The sequence below is a fragment of the Malus sylvestris genome, chromosome 8, assembly GCF_916048215.2.
Source record: "Malus sylvestris chromosome 8, drMalSylv7.2, whole genome shotgun sequence".
Classification (NCBI taxonomy): Eukaryota; Viridiplantae; Streptophyta; class Magnoliopsida; order Rosales; family Rosaceae; genus Malus; species Malus sylvestris.
In genome coordinates this window covers 26,427,492-26,446,070 of record NC_062267.1, presented here as the reverse complement: position 1 = coordinate 26,446,070, position 18,579 = coordinate 26,427,492, and the positions used below count along the sequence as shown (strand labels likewise).

The following is an 18,579-nucleotide window of genomic DNA, read 5'->3' as shown; positions in this document are numbered from 1 at the left end:
TTGAAATAGACCAATCCAGTTCCTTTGTACCGACTGATCTTAATGGGCTGGTGTTGATCTTTAACACTCCCCCTTAACACCAGTTCATTCTTTTCTTCTCGCTCAGTCGACGCTTTATCTTGAACACCCATTTGCATGATATGGGTTTCACATCTCTTGACCTTGCCACTAGATCCCGAGTTTGATATTTCTTTAGCGTAGCATCCTCTTCTCCCAGCTTTACGCCATTCAGAATTCTGTGATGCTTCTATACGCATCTCAGCTTCAACTGCTTCTTCTACTATGGCTGCGTTGGCATATTTGAGATTTGACTTCAGTATTCCTGTTGGCCTCCTTAGTTGTGATCGTGGAAACGATACTTCCACTTCACTAAGTCTAACTTCTTCAGTTTGCCAATGACTTTTAGGTACTTCTTGCTTGACATTGTCACCATTAAACAATTCCTCGAGCTCATCTAGACTCATTTGGGTTTGGGCAACTTGGTCTCCCATTTCCTCCTGCAACGTATCCTCAATCTCTCTTGAGTCAGGGAACACCTCATTTTTTGAGCACCACCAAGAAGATGCTTCAGCGTCTCATTCTTCCTCCATAGCTAGATATGCTACGGCGTCCCAGTCATCTTCACTTTGATTCTCTGAGTTGGTAACGTTAATCTCTGCGGGCTTTTTGAACCAGCAATCATTTGCCATATGGCCATTCTTTCCACAATTGTAACATTTGCCCTTAAAACTTTTATTATTCTGGGACTGACCATGGTTGCCATGATACTTCAGAGCTCCCCTTGGTCGAGAACTCCCTTCTCCTTGATGACCTTTCGCTTTGTCACCATTTATTTTAGATCCACCATGAGCACGCTGCTTAAAGCTACCTTTAGTTTTGGTGTAGAGTGCTTCCTCCTCACCTCTTAACGAGACCACTCCCATTTGCTTTGCCAAAGCTTCTTGATCGGCAAGCAAATTCTCAAACTCAACAAGTGATGGTTGGGTCGGCCATCCTTGTACAGCGGCAATGAAGCCTCGATATTCAGGTCTCAATCCATGGATGATTATTCTTTTTATCCTGGATTCTACAATGGCAACACTAGGATCTAATTCAGAAATTTCACGACAAATAGACTTTACCTTGTGGAAATATTTGGCAATCGTCATGTCTCGTTGGGCCACCGATAACAACTCATTCTTGAGAAGCTGGAGTCTTGTATCAGTCCTCTTTGAAAAGAGTGTGGCGAAGGTGTCCTATGCTTTTTTTGGTGTCTTGGCCTTCCGTATGTGCTCCAACATGTCATCCTTGATTGTGGTTTTTAGGGCGAACATGGCTTTCCCTACCTTGATCTTCCACTTCCGTAGAGCGTCGCTGGTGTTTTCTTCTGGCTGTGTAACTTCATTACTGCCGACGACATCCCAAAGATCTTGGCCTTGTAGGTAAGACTCCATACACGTCACCCGTGTGTTGTATTTTTTGTTGTTCAACTTTTGATTCCTCCAACAACTTGAAGATCTCCCATCGTGTCGGCAGAACTTCGATAAGCCGAACAAGATTAACGAATAATCTTGTGAAGTATTAAACTTCTCACGATTCTCAAAAACTTCACTAGAGACGGTTCCTGATCGTACCGCTCTGATACCAATTGTTGGGGAAAAATTTAGAGTACACAACTCTAACACAAGTGTTGGAGAGACAACACAAGTAAACAAATTACTTGTATTACACACACAAAATATTACAACACTCACAAGGACACAACTTTAGAAGTTATGACACTCACTCACTTTCTAGAGACAAACTCTAGATCACTCACACTCCTCACAAGACTACTCTTACTTCTCACTCTCACTTGGTTGGTTGGTTGATTGGTTGCTTGATTGATACAAATGGTGTGGATGCCTTCTCCTTTTATAGGCATGGATGGAACCTTAGAGAAGCATGAAAACATCATGCTAGAGTTATCTAGATAATTCTACTAACTTCCCAAGCTAGAATTATCTACACTAATCTTGCATGTTGGTGGAAACCTTACCAACCTCACCATTCTTCTAGAATCTTCCACCAACTTAAGGAACAACCTTCTTTGCTAGAGTTTTCTAGCATATTCCCATTATAGAATCTTCTAGAGAAAACCATGCATGTTTGAACTAGACCAATCTAGTTCCTTTGTACCGACTGATCTTAATGAGCCGTTGTTGATCTTTAACACCCATACCATGCCAAGCCTCGCGAAGTGTCTCAAATGCATGTCATGACATGCCAAGCATCATAAAATTAATGCATGTCGGAAAGCATGTCATGACACACCAAGCCTTGCAAAAATGTCGGGCATAATACATGTTATGACATGCAAAACCTAAAGTATGTTTAATTGAAAGACTTAATGTACGTAAAATTTTGATCAATACAAGAAACAAAATTTTCATTCATATTAATAACAAAGAAAAACATACATCTTGATTAATAGAAGAACAAATTTTCATTCATACGTGGAACTAAGTTGTAGTTGCATATGAATACTATTAGATAATGCTAGCTGGTCTACTACAAAGCCACAACTTGAGCAACAATAACGGTAATGTCGTCGATCTTGCCTCCTTTGTGCTCGAACCCAGCCTTTCTAGCGTTTTCTGAAAAAGGGCTAGCGCTGTGTTCGTCGAACGAGTTATAGAGAGCTAGATTGGCGATGCTCGAAGCCAACTCACCACAACCAAGATCAAGATCACGATCACCACCACCACCTTGTACAAGAACCTTCTCAATCTCACTTGGAAACATGTTGTCCAGTAAGCCATCAGTCCCAAGCACTACGATGTCTCCGGGGACTGTCTGAATCCGCTCCTCCCAAGCAGAATCAGGCAGATCACTGCTGATGCCGTTCCCCAACTGATAGGGACAGTTGAACCTGTGTTGTTGAGTTGGAGATTGGTACACAACCTTGTTGTTCCTAAACAGCAAGAACCCACTGTCCCCAACGTTCACAGCATGCAAGACTCCGCTCTCTTTGTTAAGGCTGAGGATGCAAGCAGTCGACGAGCCTTTCTCCTTGGTCTTAGTATAAGTTTCCTGCAACACTTTTCTTGGATCAACGGCTCCGATCATATCCGCGACCTTTCTTTTTCTTTTCTGTTCGTCGATGTTATTCGGATTATGGACGGCGATGAAGGCATTGTTCATGAGTTCTCTCGCGTACTGACCCGCGTCGATGCCTTTCTTGGCCCAACCGCCGACGCCATCCGCCACACCGATAGTCTGCTTATCCGGGCAGATGAAGTGAGCGTCTTCGCCTAACTTGTTGTCTTTGGGAAGATAAACCGACCCACAAACCATCTCGTGCAGGTTTCTCCTTGTTTCTTGACCATGGCAATTGTTATTGTTGATGATACCATTGTAGTTTACGTACTTCAACATTAATAAACTCAAAGTAGCTTCCGTCAGCATCATCTGCTCCCTTGCGTAGTCACCGGCGTCGACGCCTCCCTTGGCTCAACCTCCGACGCCGTCCGCCACGCCATTAGTTTGCTTCTCCGGGCAGATGAAGCGAGGTAATTCAACCCTTGGTTTCTTAGCAATCAACATCTTAGATAATGGAGAGATAGAGAAAAAGAGAGACAGAGAGGGAAGAAATTAACAGTGGAAATATGGGGTACTCAACTAAGAGCAAGTTTGTCTTTATAACTTTGCATAACTGGTAATTTCAAGTTTCCTTTTCGAACTGGAAATGGGAAACCATAAAATAACCAAACTCTCATATTTAGCAGCCAGAAGACTACTTTGGTTTCTCAAGGCTTCACCAAAATACTTAATTAAGTCAAGAAAATTATCTTTTACATATATATGTAGGTAATATTTTCCACACAAATATATATAAAATAAAAAACCACTACACTACAGCAACTTCTTGCTTCGTAATTTTTTCATTTTTATACATAATCTTAGAGTTTCCTTCTCTTCAGGGTTTAGTAGATCAATATTGCAAAAAGTTGGGACAAATCCAAAACGATTAAATAGTAGTAAAAAGATGGCCGAAAAAGGTATGTCAAGAAAACATTATCAGCTAACAACCATTTCATTGCGTGGTTTAAAGGATTTCGGATTTGAGTGTTTTTCTATTATTAATAATTGACATATAGTAACTCAAAGACTTAGCATATCTAATTAAAGTACGTTTAATTCATTATCTCCATGCTTAGAAACCATTTCTGACAAGATGAAATGTTGGGAGGTCAAAAACCAACATGTATAAAAAATGAGTGTAGCGAAGATGAGAATGCTTCGTTAGATATGTGAGCACACGATAAGATATGATTAAGAACGATGATATCCGAATTAAAGTAAGAGTGACCGTGATTGAAGATAAGATGAGAGAAAATTGGTTAAGGTGATTTAGACACATGAAGTGAACCTATAAATGCTCTGGTTAGAAGATGAAATTATGAGAGGGAGGCTCATGACAAAAGAAATAGAGGAAGACTTAACATTATGAAACACCAAGTCTCGCAAAAATGTCGGGCATAATGCATGTCATGATATGCAAAACCTAAAGTATGGTTAATTGAAAGACTTAATGTACGTAAAATTTTGATTAATACAAGAACACAATTTTCATTCATATTAATAACAAACAAAAACATACATCTTGATTAACAGAAGAACAAAATTTTCATTCATCCGTGGAACTAAGTTGTAATTACATATGAATACTATTAGCTAATGCTAGCGAGTCTACTACAAAGCCACAACTTGAGCAACAATAACAGTAATGTCGTCAATCTTGCCTCCTTTGTGCTCGAACCCAGCCTTTCTAGCGTTTTCTGAAAAAGGGCTAGGGTTTTGCTTATCAAACGAGTTATAGAGAGCTAGATTGGCGATGCTCGAAGCCAACTCGCCACAAGCAAGATCAAGATCATGATCACCACCACCACCACCACCACCACCACCACCACCTTGTACGAGAACCTTCTCAATCTCACTTGGAAACATGTTGTCCAGCAAGCCATCAGTCCCAAGCACTACGATGTCTCCGGGGATTGTCTGAATGCACTCCTCCCAAGCGGAGTCAGGGCGGTCACTGCTGATGCCATTCCCCAACTGATATGGACAGTTGAACCTGCGTTGTTGAGTTGGAGATTGGTACACAACCTTGTTGTTCCTAAATAGCAAGAACCCACTGTCTCCAACGTTCACAGCATGCAAGACTCCGCTCTCTTTGTTAAGGCTGAGTATGCAAGCGGTCGACGAGCCTTTCTCCTTGGTCTTAGCATAAGTTTCCTGCAACACTTTTCTTGGATCAACGGCTCCGATCATATCCGCGACCTTTCTTTTTCTTTTCTGTACGTTGATGTTATTCGGATTATGGACGGCGATAAAGGCATTGTTCATGAGTTCCCTCGCGTACCGACCCGCGTCGATGCCTTTCTTGGCCCAACCGCCGACGCCGTCCGCCACGCCGATAGTCTGCTTATCCGGGCAGATGAAGTGAGCGTTTTCGCCTAACTTGTTATCTTTGGGAAGATAAACCGACCCACAAACCATATCGTGCAGGTTTGTCTTCGTTTCTTGACCATAGCAATTATTGTTGTCGATGATACCATAGTAGTTTACGTACTTCAACATTAATAAACTCAAAGTAGCTTCCGTCAGCATCATCTGTTCCCTTGCGTAGTCACCGGCACGGGCATCGACTCCGTCCGCCACGCCAATAGTTTGCTTCTCCGGGAAGATGAAGCGGGGGTCTTCAAGCCTTGGCTTCTTAACAATCAACATCTCAGAAAATTAATGGAGAGATAGAGACCGAGAGGGAAGAAACTAACGGTGGAAAATATGGAGGAACTCAACTGAGAGCAAGTTTGTCTTTGTAACTTTTCATATCTGGTAATTTCATGTTTCCGTTTCGAACTTTTGAACTGGGAATGGGTTTCCTTTTCCTGCTGGGAATGGGAAACTATAAAATAACCAAACTCTTGAACATATATATGGCCAATGAAGTATTCAAAATATGATTTATCCCCTGAAATTTAATTCTTTACATAAAAATTGATATTAATTGTTACTCAAATAAAACTCATTGGCTACTTTCATATTAACAAATTTATTAATTATGTTTAACTTTACTATTTAATTTTTTTTTGAATGCCTATAATACGCCGCTTTGAATTTTTTTTTTTTACACATTTAATTCCATGCAAAGTGTAAACGATAATTAATAATTTTACAAAAGTAAATAAATAAATGTTATAAATTCATATTACTATTAATTGACATATAGTAACTCAAAGACTTAATATATCTAATTAAAGTATGTTGTTACTTAGTACTATAGTCTAGTGGTATTCCTCTTCACTTGTAAGTGAGAGGTCTTAGGTTTGATTCTTGCCAAATGCAAATTTGAACCTCATTGTGAGGCTAAGTCCATCCCCTTCCCCTCATTGTAGATAATATCGTTTGTTCAAAAAAAAAGTATGTTTAATTCATTATCTCCATGCTTAGAAATTATAGAGAGAAAGAAAAAAAAAAGTGTAAGAGGAGGGGATTAGGAGGAGAGAAAATCTTACACCAAGTAATACACCCAAATTAAAACCAGTTCAATGAAATAACATAATCTTGTTATATTGACAACACCTCATTCAGGATTAATGACCACCTACATAGAAAGACCTCCAAAAATTATAAAATGGTCGTAAAAACAGATGGGAGATCAAATATGAATGATAACATGGTTACATATATAAGTAACCTTATTCGATGATATTGATGAGTTGTTTTCGGTAATCTAGACTACTAAGTATTCTGATTTTTAACCATATTTATTAATTTTAATGTTACTTTATTGTTTACAAATGCCCTCATTCAACATAATTTTCTGGCTTAGTCCCTATAAAGCATGATAGGCCCCATGTGGGAGTAGCATACCAAATGTGGGTGTTTACTACATCATATCCTACACTAGTAATTGCATTTGAAAAAAAGTTGGCCTCTCCAAAATAATACCTCCCGAAGATATGGTTGAAAGACGAAGAAATTTGACGAATGTCTTGAGTAATAACCTTCAATCTCTAAAGAGTCCCGCACTTATTCTTCTTAACTGCATCAATGACAAGTTTGGAATCCCCTTCCACTTCCATCTATTGAAAACCTTTTAGCAGCTGTGCATGACGAAGAGTGTCCCGCACGTGATGAATTTTAGGAAATGAAATTCATGCATTTTTTTTTCTTTTGCACCACTTTTGTTAAATTATGTCTATTTTAATGTCTTACTACGACGCTAATCACTCATTTAACTTTACTCTCTAGACTCTAATTTATAATATTTTTTATAATCTAAACTAATCATTTTGTAGGTTTTCATTAAAAGATCATTTATGCAAAAATTTAATAAAATTGAAAGTTGTTTAGTAATCTTATGACTTGATAAATTGATGAATGTAGTATAATGGATAAATAATGAAATATTCGTAACAATACTTATAAGGTTAAACGATTTTTTATTTGGGTGAATTTTTCAACTTCTGAGACTACAATGTGGGTTAAGATTTTGTACAAGTTATTAATGTTGTATTAAATTACTAACTAGCTAACGTTGACAACTCTTATTCACTATTGTTGGTAAAAAAAAATTAAAAAAAATAAAGAATATATTATTGAAAATATACATGTTGGGTCAGCATGTGATTAAAAGATGCATGAAAATATAGTCGTTGAAAAAATATCATATTGGTAAGTGTTGAGAATGAATTTTATATTGATGAGAGGAAGATCTTGTATGAGCTTATAAATAAGTTGGGTTACTTCTCATATTGGCAATTGGTTTTCTGGTGGAATCTCAATTTTTTTTATGGTATCAGAGCATGTTATCCCACGTGTATGAAACCAAACGGTCACACGCTCTACGTCAGTCTGTTGTGTCCACGTGTTACTATGTTAGCTTAAAAATTCCCATATTGATGAAAAGAGAGCATGTGCTTAAAAAACATGCGATAGCAGGAACCTTTATCGTCCTCTAATCCTCTGCTCCTAATTATCCGTTGCTGCTAAAATTTCCTTACCGGGATTTGTGTCGGCAACTCAATACATTTACATTACCAATCTCCGTTTCACTCGTCACCAACTTTGGTATAATCAAGGCTTCCAATTTTCTTGAAGCAGAAGCCATCAGACTTGGTTTGACTTCTCCAATGGCAGATTACTCTCTCCCCAAGGATTCCTATTTTCTTGGGTTTGACAGTTCCACTCAGTAAGTTACCATTCCCTCACTCGTTCTCCCTCCAATTTCATATCTTTCTTTGATGCTGCTCATGAAATCCGAATTACCCACATCACAAGTTCACATTACTTGGTTATGGATTGGGTTTTCATTGTTTTACTGCAGTCCATGATAAGTTAATTAGTATCCCCTGTAATCTGAATTGGGTAAAACTTGATTGTTACTTGTTAGTGTTTTCTGGGTTCTCGTTGTCTTACTGTGAAATTAAATTTCATATGGGAATATGATTCTCTGGATGCTCTGTAATCTGAATTGGGTAAACCATGATTTTGTTTTAGTAATTGTTATTGGTTTCTACTACAAGGTCTCTGAAGCCAACTGTGCTAGACTCCAATCTCAACGTTGTTACTACAGAGCTTGTCCAATTTGACACTGATTTGCCCCATTACAAAACCAAAGACGGAGTCTACCGGGACCCTTCGGTTAATGGTAGAATTGTTTCACCCACCTTGATGTGGGTGGAAGCTCTAGATCTTGTGCTTAGAAAGCTTTCCAGCTCAAATTTGGATTTTGGGAAAATTGCTGCTATTTCCGGCAGTGGGCAGCAACATGGCAGTGTCTATTGGAAGAATGGAAGTTCTTCGCTATTGTCATCATTGGAACCCAAGAAGCCATTGGTGGATCAGTTTAAAGGAGCATTTTCAGTTAATGAATCGCCAATATGGATGGACAGCAGCACCACAGCACAGTGTAGAGAGTTAGAGAAGGCTGCTGGTGGAGCATTGGAGTTATCCCAACTTACGGGTTCACGCAGTTATGAAAGATTCACAGGCCCACAGATTAAGAAGATATTCGAGACACATCCTGAAGCTTACAAAAACACTGAGAGGATCTCCCTGGTTAGTTCGTTTATGGCATCTCTTCTGATAGGGAAATATGCTTGTATTGATGAGTCCGACGGTGCAGGGATGAACTTGATGGATATAAAGAAAAGGGCCTGGTCTAATAAACTTTTAGAGGTCTGTCATATTTTAAGAGTAAATTTTCCTTGTTAATTATGTTTCTCTGGTCTTGTTAAGCTTCTCGCTTTTTCTTGGAGTGAGTGTTACCTCTGAGTAACATTATCATTTTACTGTTTCTAGTTTGATTAATTTTCTTGGTGCTTGATGTCAATTGAAGGCCACTGCCCCTGGTCTGGAGGAAAAACTTGGAAAGATAGCTCCTGCCCATTCTGTTGCTGGCCACATTGCTCCCTATTTTCTGGACAGGTCAGTGGCACTCTTGTAGCGTTCTCTTGACATTGATCGTTATATGCTGTGTTAGAATTTTCATGAGGGACAAAATAAACTAGGTGCACCACAAAAGAAAAAAATTGTTAACATAATCCTGCATTAGGGTGAAGTAATTAAATAAAACAGCAAACCAAATGGAATGCGCCTCTGAAACCAGGAAGTGGACAACTGTAGTTTGCGCAGTCCACTTTTATGATCTTATATGTTTTGCCGTTTTTGGATAAGCGCTTTTGTGTAGGTTTCTCCCATTTCAAAATCAACTTAATCTATAGTTTCCAAGTTCTACTTATCAAATAGGAAAAAACGACTATGATATCACAAAGTGATACAAAGATTTTAAATATCACACAGGGAGTGATAAAGTCGTATGGTAGTTGTATCCTGCATAACTTTTCAAATAATAAGCCTGAAAATGTGGATGATCATGAAAGTTTGTCATAAAAAACTTGTTCGTATTGAACGGAGTTATGCTACCATGGTCATGATTTGAGTCTGCAGCCACTGTAGTTACATGTATACTTTCTCTCTGAAAATATTTCCCTAACAGATAAGAAATTTCAATCTCGTTCCAGATTTCGCTTCAACAAGAATTGTTTGGTTATTCTGTGGACAGGAGACAACCTCAACAGTGTGGCAGGTGCCTGATTTTCAAGTTTCCATTACTGAACTCTTTTAAATCACTTAATATGTTGCTAATATTTCTAAATTTCTGATGAACTGGTGAAATCTCTTTAGCTCCTTCATGGTTCTGCTGTTAGTTGTTGTAGTTTATCATTCCATGTAGTGAGGGCGCTGTCATATGATTTAGTTTTGTTAGAGCTGCAGGTTTAACCGTAAGTACCCCAGGGGATCTAGTAATCAGTCTTGGTACAAGTGACACCGTAAGTTGAAATTAACTTCTTCGGATCTTCTTGATACTGTTTCTATTTTATGTTATCTTTTCCATGTAACAGAATAGGGAGAGGAGAGAAATGAGAGTTGAAACATTGAGAGAAAAGGAAAATATAGAGCTAAAAAAAGTAGAAAATGGTTTCTGGGCTCCTTTGTGTTACTTTTCGATATTAGCTTTTAGTTTTCACTTTTAGCTAAAGGTGGGGAATGGAGGCAAAATGAAAAACTAGTTAAAATTTGTAACATCCCACATCGTCCAGGGAAGTGATCCTTAAATGTATATTCCCATCTCTACCTAGCACGAGGCCTTTTGGGGGCTCACTGGCTTCGGGTTCCGTAGGAACTCCGAAGTTAAGCGAGAAGGAGGCCAGAGCACTCCCAGGATGGGTGACCCACTGGGAAGTTGCTTGTGAGTTCCCAAAAACAAAACTGTGAGGGATCCTGGGAGACCCACTGGGAAGTTGCTTGTGAGTTCCCAAAAACAAAACTGTGAGGGAATGGTTTGCTTGTGAGTTCCCAAAAACAAAACTGTGAGGGAATGGTAAGCCCAAAGCGGACAATATCGTGCTACGGTGGTGGAACGGGCCCGGGATGTGGTGGACCCGGGCGGAGATGTGACAAAATTTGAGAACGTAAGGCAAGACAAAGAGAGAAATAAAGAAAAATGTATGAACGAAAAACTTTAAAACTGCTTTTACTAAATAGTTTGCAGTTTTCATAGTGTAGCATTTTAAAATATCATCTCCTGCCCTTAGTGTAACCAGTTAAAATTGTATCAGAGGTATTGCGAATTATTATAGTATTGAATGTTGCACGAGTCATGACCAGAATCTCAGTGGTTTCTTCTACGTAATTTATTATTGAAGTTACTCTGGATTCTTACCGATATCTCCTGTTCTCATTTACTCGTATCTGTTGCTCAGCTGAATTGGATTACTGATGATCTTCAACCTAGCTTGGAAGGAAATGTTTTCCCAAACCCTGTTAACACAAAGGGTTACATGGTAATGCTGGTTTACAAGAACGGGTCACTAACTCGTGAAGGTACAAACCGTGCGCTGACACATTTTTATGGGTTCCAATTGAGATATCTGTCTAGTTTCCTGGTATGACCTCAATTTTCATATTAGATATTCGCAACCGCTACATGGAAAGCAGTTGGGACAGGTTCACTCAAGCGCTTTCAAATACATTACCTCTAAATGGTTAGTACATGGCTTGCCTGAATTACTTCTTTCCTTTCATAAACCGGAAAAATAAATAAATAAAAGCTTTTTAGCCAAAAAAATTGTCCCTGAAATTTGCATAACTCTTCTCTTTGGTCCCTGGGATTTGAAATTAATAGAAGTAGTCCTTGAGTTTGTCCACCACCAATTATTTTGGTATTTCCGTGAAAATTCTGTTTAATAAGGACCAAAATGACAAAACTACCCTAAATTTAGTAAACAATGGGCCAAAATGATTTAACAAATTGAGGTATTTTTGTCATTTTATCCCTATTTAATGGAGATTTGATTGATGTGGATAAATTGAGAAACCACTCCTGTTGATTTCAAATATCATGGACCAAAGTGAGGAGTTATGCCAATCTCGGGATCATTTTGGCTAAATAAATACTTTCTTTTTGGAATTATTGTCATAATTTCTATATTTCATATTGTAGTTTCTACTTTCTTGTACAGGTGGGAAGCTGGGTTTCTACTACAATGAGCATGAAATTCTTCCCCCACTTCCAGGTTTGTACCTGTAATCTCTCTCACTTACTGACAGAGGTTTATCCAATTTTACGATCTCCTGTCGAATTGCCTTCTTTTCTGGGTTGGTTTTCGATCAACAATACTAGTTAAGTCATCGCAGTTTCCGGCCAAATTGTAGGTAAATAAAACATGGTTGATCTAAATGGTTGCTTTTTGTCTATTTATTTGCCTTGGGAATCAAGTGCACTGATCGGAGGTAAGCGATCCGACGGAGAGTTTGCTACCAGGCAGCTTTAACACTACATTGTTGCTTCTTTTAAGTGTTTTACATGTTGGTTTCCATCGCAACCAATTTCTGTAGTGCCTGGATATCCCAACTGCATTTCAACTACTTACTTAATTTCTGTAATGCCTTCAGTTGGTTTCCATCGCTACGTTCTTGAAAATTTCAATGGCGAGACTCTGGAGGGCGTGAATGAACGTGAAGTAGAGAAGGAATTCGACGGTGCTTCTGAGGTTTGTACTTTTGAAATGGAAATTGTTCACATAGGTGGAGGATACCCTACATGAACTCTTCTCCCTGTGAAAGGCGAATTTACGAATTTTGCAGGTTCGGGCTGTAATAGAGGGCCAGTTTGTGTCAATGCGAGGTCATGCAGAGAGAGTTGGAATGCCTTCTCCAAAACGATTAATAGCCACCGGGGGTGCGTCTGTAAATCGCGCCATCCTGGGCGTCGCAGCTTGTGTTTTTGGGTGCGAGGTTTACACAGTTCAAAGGCCGGGTAAGCGTTTCGCCAAATATATGCGTTATGTGCATCGAGAGACCGCAACTCTTTAGTTCTTTTCGTTCTCTAACCTTTTTACAGATTCGGCTTCTCTAGGAGCTGCCCTAAGGGCTGCACATGGTTGGCTATGCAACAACAATGGCAGTTTTGTGCCCTTCAAATGCCTGTATGAGCACAAGACGGAGAACGCGTCCCTTAAGAGAAAACTCGAAGCGATTCCCGACATTCATCTAGTTCCGAAGTACGGGTTGATGGCGATGAAGAGACTCGAAATAGAGAACCGCCTAGTTGAAAAAGTAGGACGTCTCTAATACATCGATTGGCACCGGTTTTGGTCTATTTCCGGGATGGAGTGCTTCGAATTGCATTATGTAAAGAACCGAAATTTCTAATCGTTTCATCATTTTGATCTTGGCGAATGAAATACCAGACTGTATTCAGAAAAACCCAGCAAGAAATATAAGATAGATTGCATACTGACATAGCAAAAGTGAGTGTGCTATGAAGATGCATAGCAACACCACCCAGAAACACCGATCAGTCGCCATAACATCCAAAGAAAACATAGCAAATACGAAAACAAATAAAACCATGGAGGTTGAGGATCAGTAGTCATCACCCTCGTCACCGTCATCTCCCTCGGCAGACTCGGCGCCAACCTCCTCATAATCCTTCTCCAGAGCAGCAAGATCCTCACGAGCCTCTGAGAACTCTCCTTCCTCCATGCCCTCACCCACATACCAATGCACGAAAGCACGCTTGGCGTACATCAGATCAAACTTGTGATCAATGCGAGAGAACACCTCAGCAACACTGGTGGAGTTGGAGATCATGCAAACAGCCCTCTGCACCTTGGCAAGGTCACCGCCAGGAACAACAGTTGGTGGCTGGTAATTGATACCGCACTTGAACCCGGTAGGGCACCAATCCACAAACTGGATTGTCCTCTTGGTCTTGATGGTGGCCACAGCGGCATTCACATCCTTGGGAACGACATCACCACGGTACATCAAGCAGCAGGCCATGTACTTGCCATGGCGGGGATCGCACTTGGCCATCATGGAGGCAGGCTCAAACGCACTGTTGGTGATCTCAGCCACCGAGAGCTGCTCGTGGTACGCCTTCTCAGCGGAGATCACAGGAGCATACGAGGAAAGCATAAAATGGATCCTGGGGTATGGAACCAAGTTAGTCTGGAACTCGGTCACATCCACATTCAGAGCTCCGTCGAACCTCAACGACGCTGTCAGCGAAGAAATGACCTGAAAACCCACAAAAAATCAATCCATCAGCCATCAAATCATAACCAATAAGAATCAGTGGTTATGCAGGTAAGGTGTTCGATGAAATACCTGAGAGACGAGGCGATTCAGATTGGTGTAGGTGGGACGCTCGATGTCGAGGGACCTGCGGCAGATGTCGTAGATGGCCTCATTGTCGAGCAACACAGACACGTCGGTGTGCTCCAGCAGAGAATGGGTGGAGAGAACACTGTTGTAAGGCTCCACAACAGATGTAGAAACCTGAGGAGAAGGGTACACAGTGAATCCCAGCTTGGATTTCTTTCCGTAATCAACCGAAAGCCGCTCCAGAAGCAATGATCCAAGACCCGATCCGGTACCGCCACCGACGGCATTGAAGACCAAGAACCCTTGAAGCCCAGTGCAGTTGTCAGCGAGCTTCCTGATGCGGTCCAGGCAGAGATCCACGATCTCTTTGCCGATGGTGTAGTGACCACGGGCGAAGTTGTTGGCAGCGTCTTCCTTGCCGGAAATGAGCTGCTCAGGGTGGAAGAGCTGGCGGTAGGTGCCGGTGCGGACCTCGTCGATGACGGTGGGCTCCAGATCGACGAAGATGGCGCGGGGGACGTGCTTTCCGGCACCGGTCTCGGAGAAGAAGGTGTTGAAGGCGTCATCGCCGCGGCCGACGGTCTTGTCGCTGGGCATCTGGCCATCGGGGCCAATGCCGTGCTCGAGGCAGTAGAGCTCCCAGCAGGCGTTGCCGACTTGGATTCCGGCTTGCCCGATGTGGATAGAAATGCACTCTCTCATTTTGGCGGGAGGTGAGGGTTTGGGTTCCGACTGTTAGGAGAAAGGAATAGGAGGAGGAAGAGGGCGGCGTTTACCAAGACGCCTGAGGAAATGGGTGGTGGGATTGGATTGGATTGGATTGGAAAATGGGGGAGGTCTAGGTCTGGATTATAAAGGAGGGTAAATCTTACCGGGGTTAAATATTGACCTCGGAGTGGGGTTAAAATCAGGGTTTGCCAGCTCTGTGCATGTTGGGACACGCTGCCTGCCTCTTAACAACTGGACCGTTTAAATTTGAAAATTTAGATCTGGCCAAAAAGATAAGATTAAAAAAATTAAGAAAAAGGCATTTTAGGGGTCAGTTTGGATTGTTTTTACTTCCACCATGATGCACTGGACCCTAGTAGAAAATAATCGGTTTACTTTTTGGGCCGCTCTCTTAAATTTTAATTTAAATGTTAGATCAGACAATCAGTAAGGTTCGAATTCACGTTACAATGCAAGAAGAACGTTCATTTTCATCGAGTGCCACTTGCCTCTTAAATTTCAATTTAGTTTTACTTTATAATTAGGGGTGGCCCAGGTCTCATTTAGCAAAAAGACATCCTACATTTTAGGGGGTTTTGAAGGAGCGGGAATTACTCAATTAGCAAATATCTTATAGTTTTATATCAAATTACTAGGTTGGTTTTTGTGCAGATTCCTACATGTTAGGCTATTAGCATACCAATTACCTACTGCAGCCTATTGTCACCAATGACCATGGTCCACTCGGTTTGTTACTGCTGATCTCTAATTTTATTGTGTTTTATTTTTTGAAGTTGTGAAGTGACAAAATGCTCATGAAAATTGAAAGGGCTGAGTGGAAACCCTACAATTTGACAGAACAAAATTTGAATTTAAAACGAAAATTCTATAAAACTTTGACGTTAAGATTAAGGGCTGGTTTGGTATTGCTGTGCTTTGAAAAAAAACTGCTGTGAGAATAAACGGCTGTGAAATAAATCAGCAGAGTGTTTGGTAAACTTTTTTGTAAAAGTGCTTTTGGAAAAAAAAAAAAGCAGTCTAATAGTGGGCCTTTTCATTAAAGAAGCACTGTAGCTCCATGTGCTTTGAAAAAAAGCCAGTTTTCCAAAGCTGCAAATAGCAGATTCAGCTTTTTCCTTTGATTTCAGCTTATTCTCACAGCAGCTTCCAAAATAAGCCTTTTTTTTTTCAGTTTACCAAACACCTAAAACCCTCACAGCTTTTTTTCATGGGTGCTTTTTTTTTAAGCACCTCACTCCCAAACTAGGTCTAACTCTAATCCTTAGAGCAAAACTCAAATTTTAGATTTTAAATTTACTCCAACTTGCCCCAATTCTTGGGTCATATATGAGTTTTAACCAAAAACTTATTTTTGGGGCAAATTCAGCCTAGGAATTCTCCCGAGTTAGTGGGTTGGCCTACTATATATGTGTATTTTATTTTACTTTTATATTTATAAATTTATTGAATTCAACGGCTAAGATCTAATATGATCAAATCTAACGGTATAGAAAAAGATCTAACGGTCCACATTTAAATTCAACAGCTAAAATAATTGAAAAAAAATCTTTCACATGCTTTTATACTGTTCCACGAGTTTCATGATATCGGTTTAGTGATTTTTCAATATTTATCAGAATCTAAATATTTTTATATTAAAATGTTCATAAAATTAAATTGGATAGTCTACATAATATTTTTTTTTTTTAAGTTACCTTAAAAATCATAAATTCATTCTTTAGTGATCTCGAACTAAAAATTTAACTCAGAAAACATGTTTCTACATTAAAACTTAAATTTTCTGAGTTAAAAATTTTATGTTTTAACCTAAGGGTTGGAGATGGTCTAAGGGTGATTTTGTAATTTACTTTGTAATTTTATCACTTTTTGAGCACTTCTTATTTTATTTTGCGTTCGGTTGCGTTACTACCTCTCACTTCACACGGAGGAAGAAGGCGACACCACCGCGGCTCTTGTGAATGCAGGCAAAAATATTGCAGCGTTTCTAGCGTCGGCGGATTGGTGAGCCACTGTTGATGGATCTCAGTGTTGGACAGCATGAATTTTGAGGCCCAATGCTAATGCATGCTGTAGGCCCATATGCAGACTAAACCTACCGAATTGTTGGTCTGCACAATAAGGCTTTTTAGCCAAAATGGTCTTGAGATTTACAAAACTCTTCACTTTGATCTTTGAGGTTTGAAATCAATAGAAGCGATCCCTGACATTGTCCACCATCAATCATTTTGGTTCTTCTGTGAAAAATTATGTTAAATAAGGATCAAAATGACAAAAATACCCTCAATTTAATAAACAATAGGCCAAAATGATTTGACAAAAAAATGAGGGTATTTTTATCATTTTATTCTTATTTAATAAAGATTTTTCAGTGAATGATCAAAATGATTGATGATAGACAATTTCAGGAACTACTTCTATTAACTTCAAATCTCAAAGACCAAAGTGAAGAGTTATGCAAATTTCAAAGACCATTTTGGCTAAAAAGCCGCACAATAATTAGGACCAGGTTGTCATTGATTCTGATCGCGAGAGATTATTTTTGCACATCATTTTTAATTTTTTACACGCTCATTTATATTTTTAGCCATATGATTGAACAAACCAAACAAAAACAACAAACAAAAATAAACAAGAGTGAGAAACTAAAAAAGAGTTTGTATTTATCATTTCCTTTTGCTCGAAGATGACATGAATTTAAATCTCATGGACGACATTTCAAATCCACGGATTTTTCAACGATGAACTTTGTAGGTGAGAAGGGTTTAGGTTTAGCACGTTATTGCATCACCTCAATTCCTAAGGTTGTACCAGAACATGATCAAAACACAAAGACATGTAAAATGTGCTCATATGGAAACCCGAGAAGGAAGACGAAGACATAGCAGAAGCAAACAAGCAAACAAACAAATACAAACTGCAGAAGCCCGGATCCATTGAGCTCTGCAGCTACAAGTCAGAAATAATGCCAAAAATTTGTGGCAATGTAGTGTGTTAAATCAAAGACCTTGCTGATCGAAGCCTGCTGTAGGATCTCAACTTACTAAGCAGGCCAAGGTCAGCCATCTTTGTCTTCTCTACTGAACATGTATGTCCTATGTATGTAAACGTTATCCAATCATCCAGGAACGACAGATTTAATAATCGCATAATCATTCAATAAGCAATTGTAAGTTGTAGTGTTATACAAATATTCAACAAGCAGCGCTAGAGCCCCGTCGGATTAGCAAATATAACCGCGGAGTGAATACTTGACAAGAACTGCTGATAAGTAAAAGGTTTAAATTGCTTCGAGACAGAACCTAAACATGTTAGAGACTAAGGCAAACTTAAGAGTAACTTTTGGGAGGTAAATTATAAGTAGCATAGCAGAAATTTACACACAACCCAGAATTTATATTGCGTAACCAGAGACGGTATCAAATGATTATGAAACGGCACTTAATGATCGCTTCTGAATGATCTGAGAAGACTTTCAGCAGGTAAACTGGAAAATGGTTAGGCTAATTCCGCAATGATTATAAAAGAATTATAATTTATCGGCAGCTGGGAGAATGTATGCAGATGACCTTTAAGCAGACTGCATGTCAAACAAGGAGACAACTGAAGTATGACTCTGATAAAGTTTTGGTCATGCCATGTGTAGAAATT

The 18,579-nt window shown here is 39.6% G+C and overlaps 5 protein-coding genes across 5 annotated transcripts in view; 1 reads left to right on the top strand and 4 right to left on the bottom strand.

The window, feature by feature from the left end:
- Positions 1 to 228: 228 nt before the first annotated feature.
- LOC126631485 (uncharacterized) overlaps positions 229 to 18,579 on the bottom strand; it is a 42,154-nt gene continuing 23,803 nt past the window's right edge. The window contains exon 3 of the mRNA XM_050301605.1: positions 229 to 257. Within this exon, the coding sequence (XP_050157562.1) occupies positions 229 to 257 (29 nt within the window). The remainder of the gene's footprint in view (positions 258 to 18,579) is intronic.
- Positions 2,391 to 4,041, bottom strand: LOC126631695 (probable protein phosphatase 2C 55). Its single transcript, XM_050301824.1, has one exon. The coding sequence runs from the start codon at positions 3,427 to 3,429 to the stop codon at positions 2,530 to 2,532; it is 900 nt and encodes a 299-aa protein (XP_050157781.1). The 5' UTR covers positions 3,430 to 4,041; the 3' UTR covers positions 2,391 to 2,529.
- LOC126631694 (probable protein phosphatase 2C 55) lies at positions 4,662 to 5,634 on the bottom strand. Its single transcript, XM_050301823.1, has one exon. The coding sequence runs from the start codon at positions 5,632 to 5,634 to the stop codon at positions 4,714 to 4,716; it is 921 nt and encodes a 306-aa protein (XP_050157780.1). The 3' UTR covers positions 4,662 to 4,713.
- On the top strand, positions 7,976 to 13,299 carry LOC126631692 (xylulose kinase 2-like). The gene is made up of 11 exons (XM_050301821.1): positions 7,976 to 8,218; positions 8,553 to 9,207; positions 9,368 to 9,456; positions 10,053 to 10,117; positions 10,306 to 10,361; positions 11,295 to 11,415; positions 11,502 to 11,576; positions 12,054 to 12,107; positions 12,487 to 12,584; positions 12,679 to 12,850; positions 12,935 to 13,299. Exons 1-11 carry the CDS (start codon positions 8,160 to 8,162, stop codon positions 13,162 to 13,164), a joined length of 1,674 nt encoding a protein of 557 aa, XP_050157778.1. The 5' UTR covers positions 7,976 to 8,159; the 3' UTR covers positions 13,165 to 13,299.
- LOC126631693 (tubulin alpha chain-like) lies at positions 13,257 to 15,050 on the bottom strand. Its single transcript, XM_050301822.1, has 2 exons — positions 14,206 to 15,050; positions 13,257 to 14,115 (listed from the first exon to the last, which is right to left on the bottom strand). The coding sequence occupies exons 1-2, from the start codon at positions 14,902 to 14,904 to the stop codon at positions 13,459 to 13,461; spliced, it is 1,356 nt and encodes a 451-aa protein (XP_050157779.1). The 5' UTR covers positions 14,905 to 15,050; the 3' UTR covers positions 13,257 to 13,458.

Bases quoted from the DNA above. Each gene is read 5' to 3' on its own strand.
- LOC126631693 (XM_050301822.1), bottom strand. From the start codon at position 14,904: ATGAGAGAGTGCATTTCTATCCACATCGGGCAAGCCGGAATCCAAGTC. The intron at 14,116-14,205 runs GTATTTCATCGA...GTGGGTTTTCAG, and splicing joins TGAATCGCCTCGTCTCTCAG to GTCATTTCTTCGCTGACAGC.
- LOC126631692 (XM_050301821.1), top strand. From the start codon at position 8,160: ATGGCAGATTACTCTCTCCCCAAGGATTCCTATTTTCTTGGGTTTGAC. The intron at 8,219-8,552 runs GTAAGTTACCAT...TTCTACTACAAG, and splicing joins GGGTTTGACAGTTCCACTCA to GTCTCTGAAGCCAACTGTGC. The intron at 10,118-10,305 runs GTGCCTGATTTT...TTAGAGCTGCAG, and splicing joins CAACCTCAACAGTGTGGCAG to GTTTAACCGTAAGTACCCCA.
- LOC126631695 (XM_050301824.1), bottom strand. From the start codon at position 3,429: ATGATGCTGACGGAAGCTACTTTGAGTTTATTAATGTTGAAGTACGTA.
- LOC126631694 (XM_050301823.1), bottom strand. From the start codon at position 5,634: ATGATGCTGACGGAAGCTACTTTGAGTTTATTAATGTTGAAGTACGTA.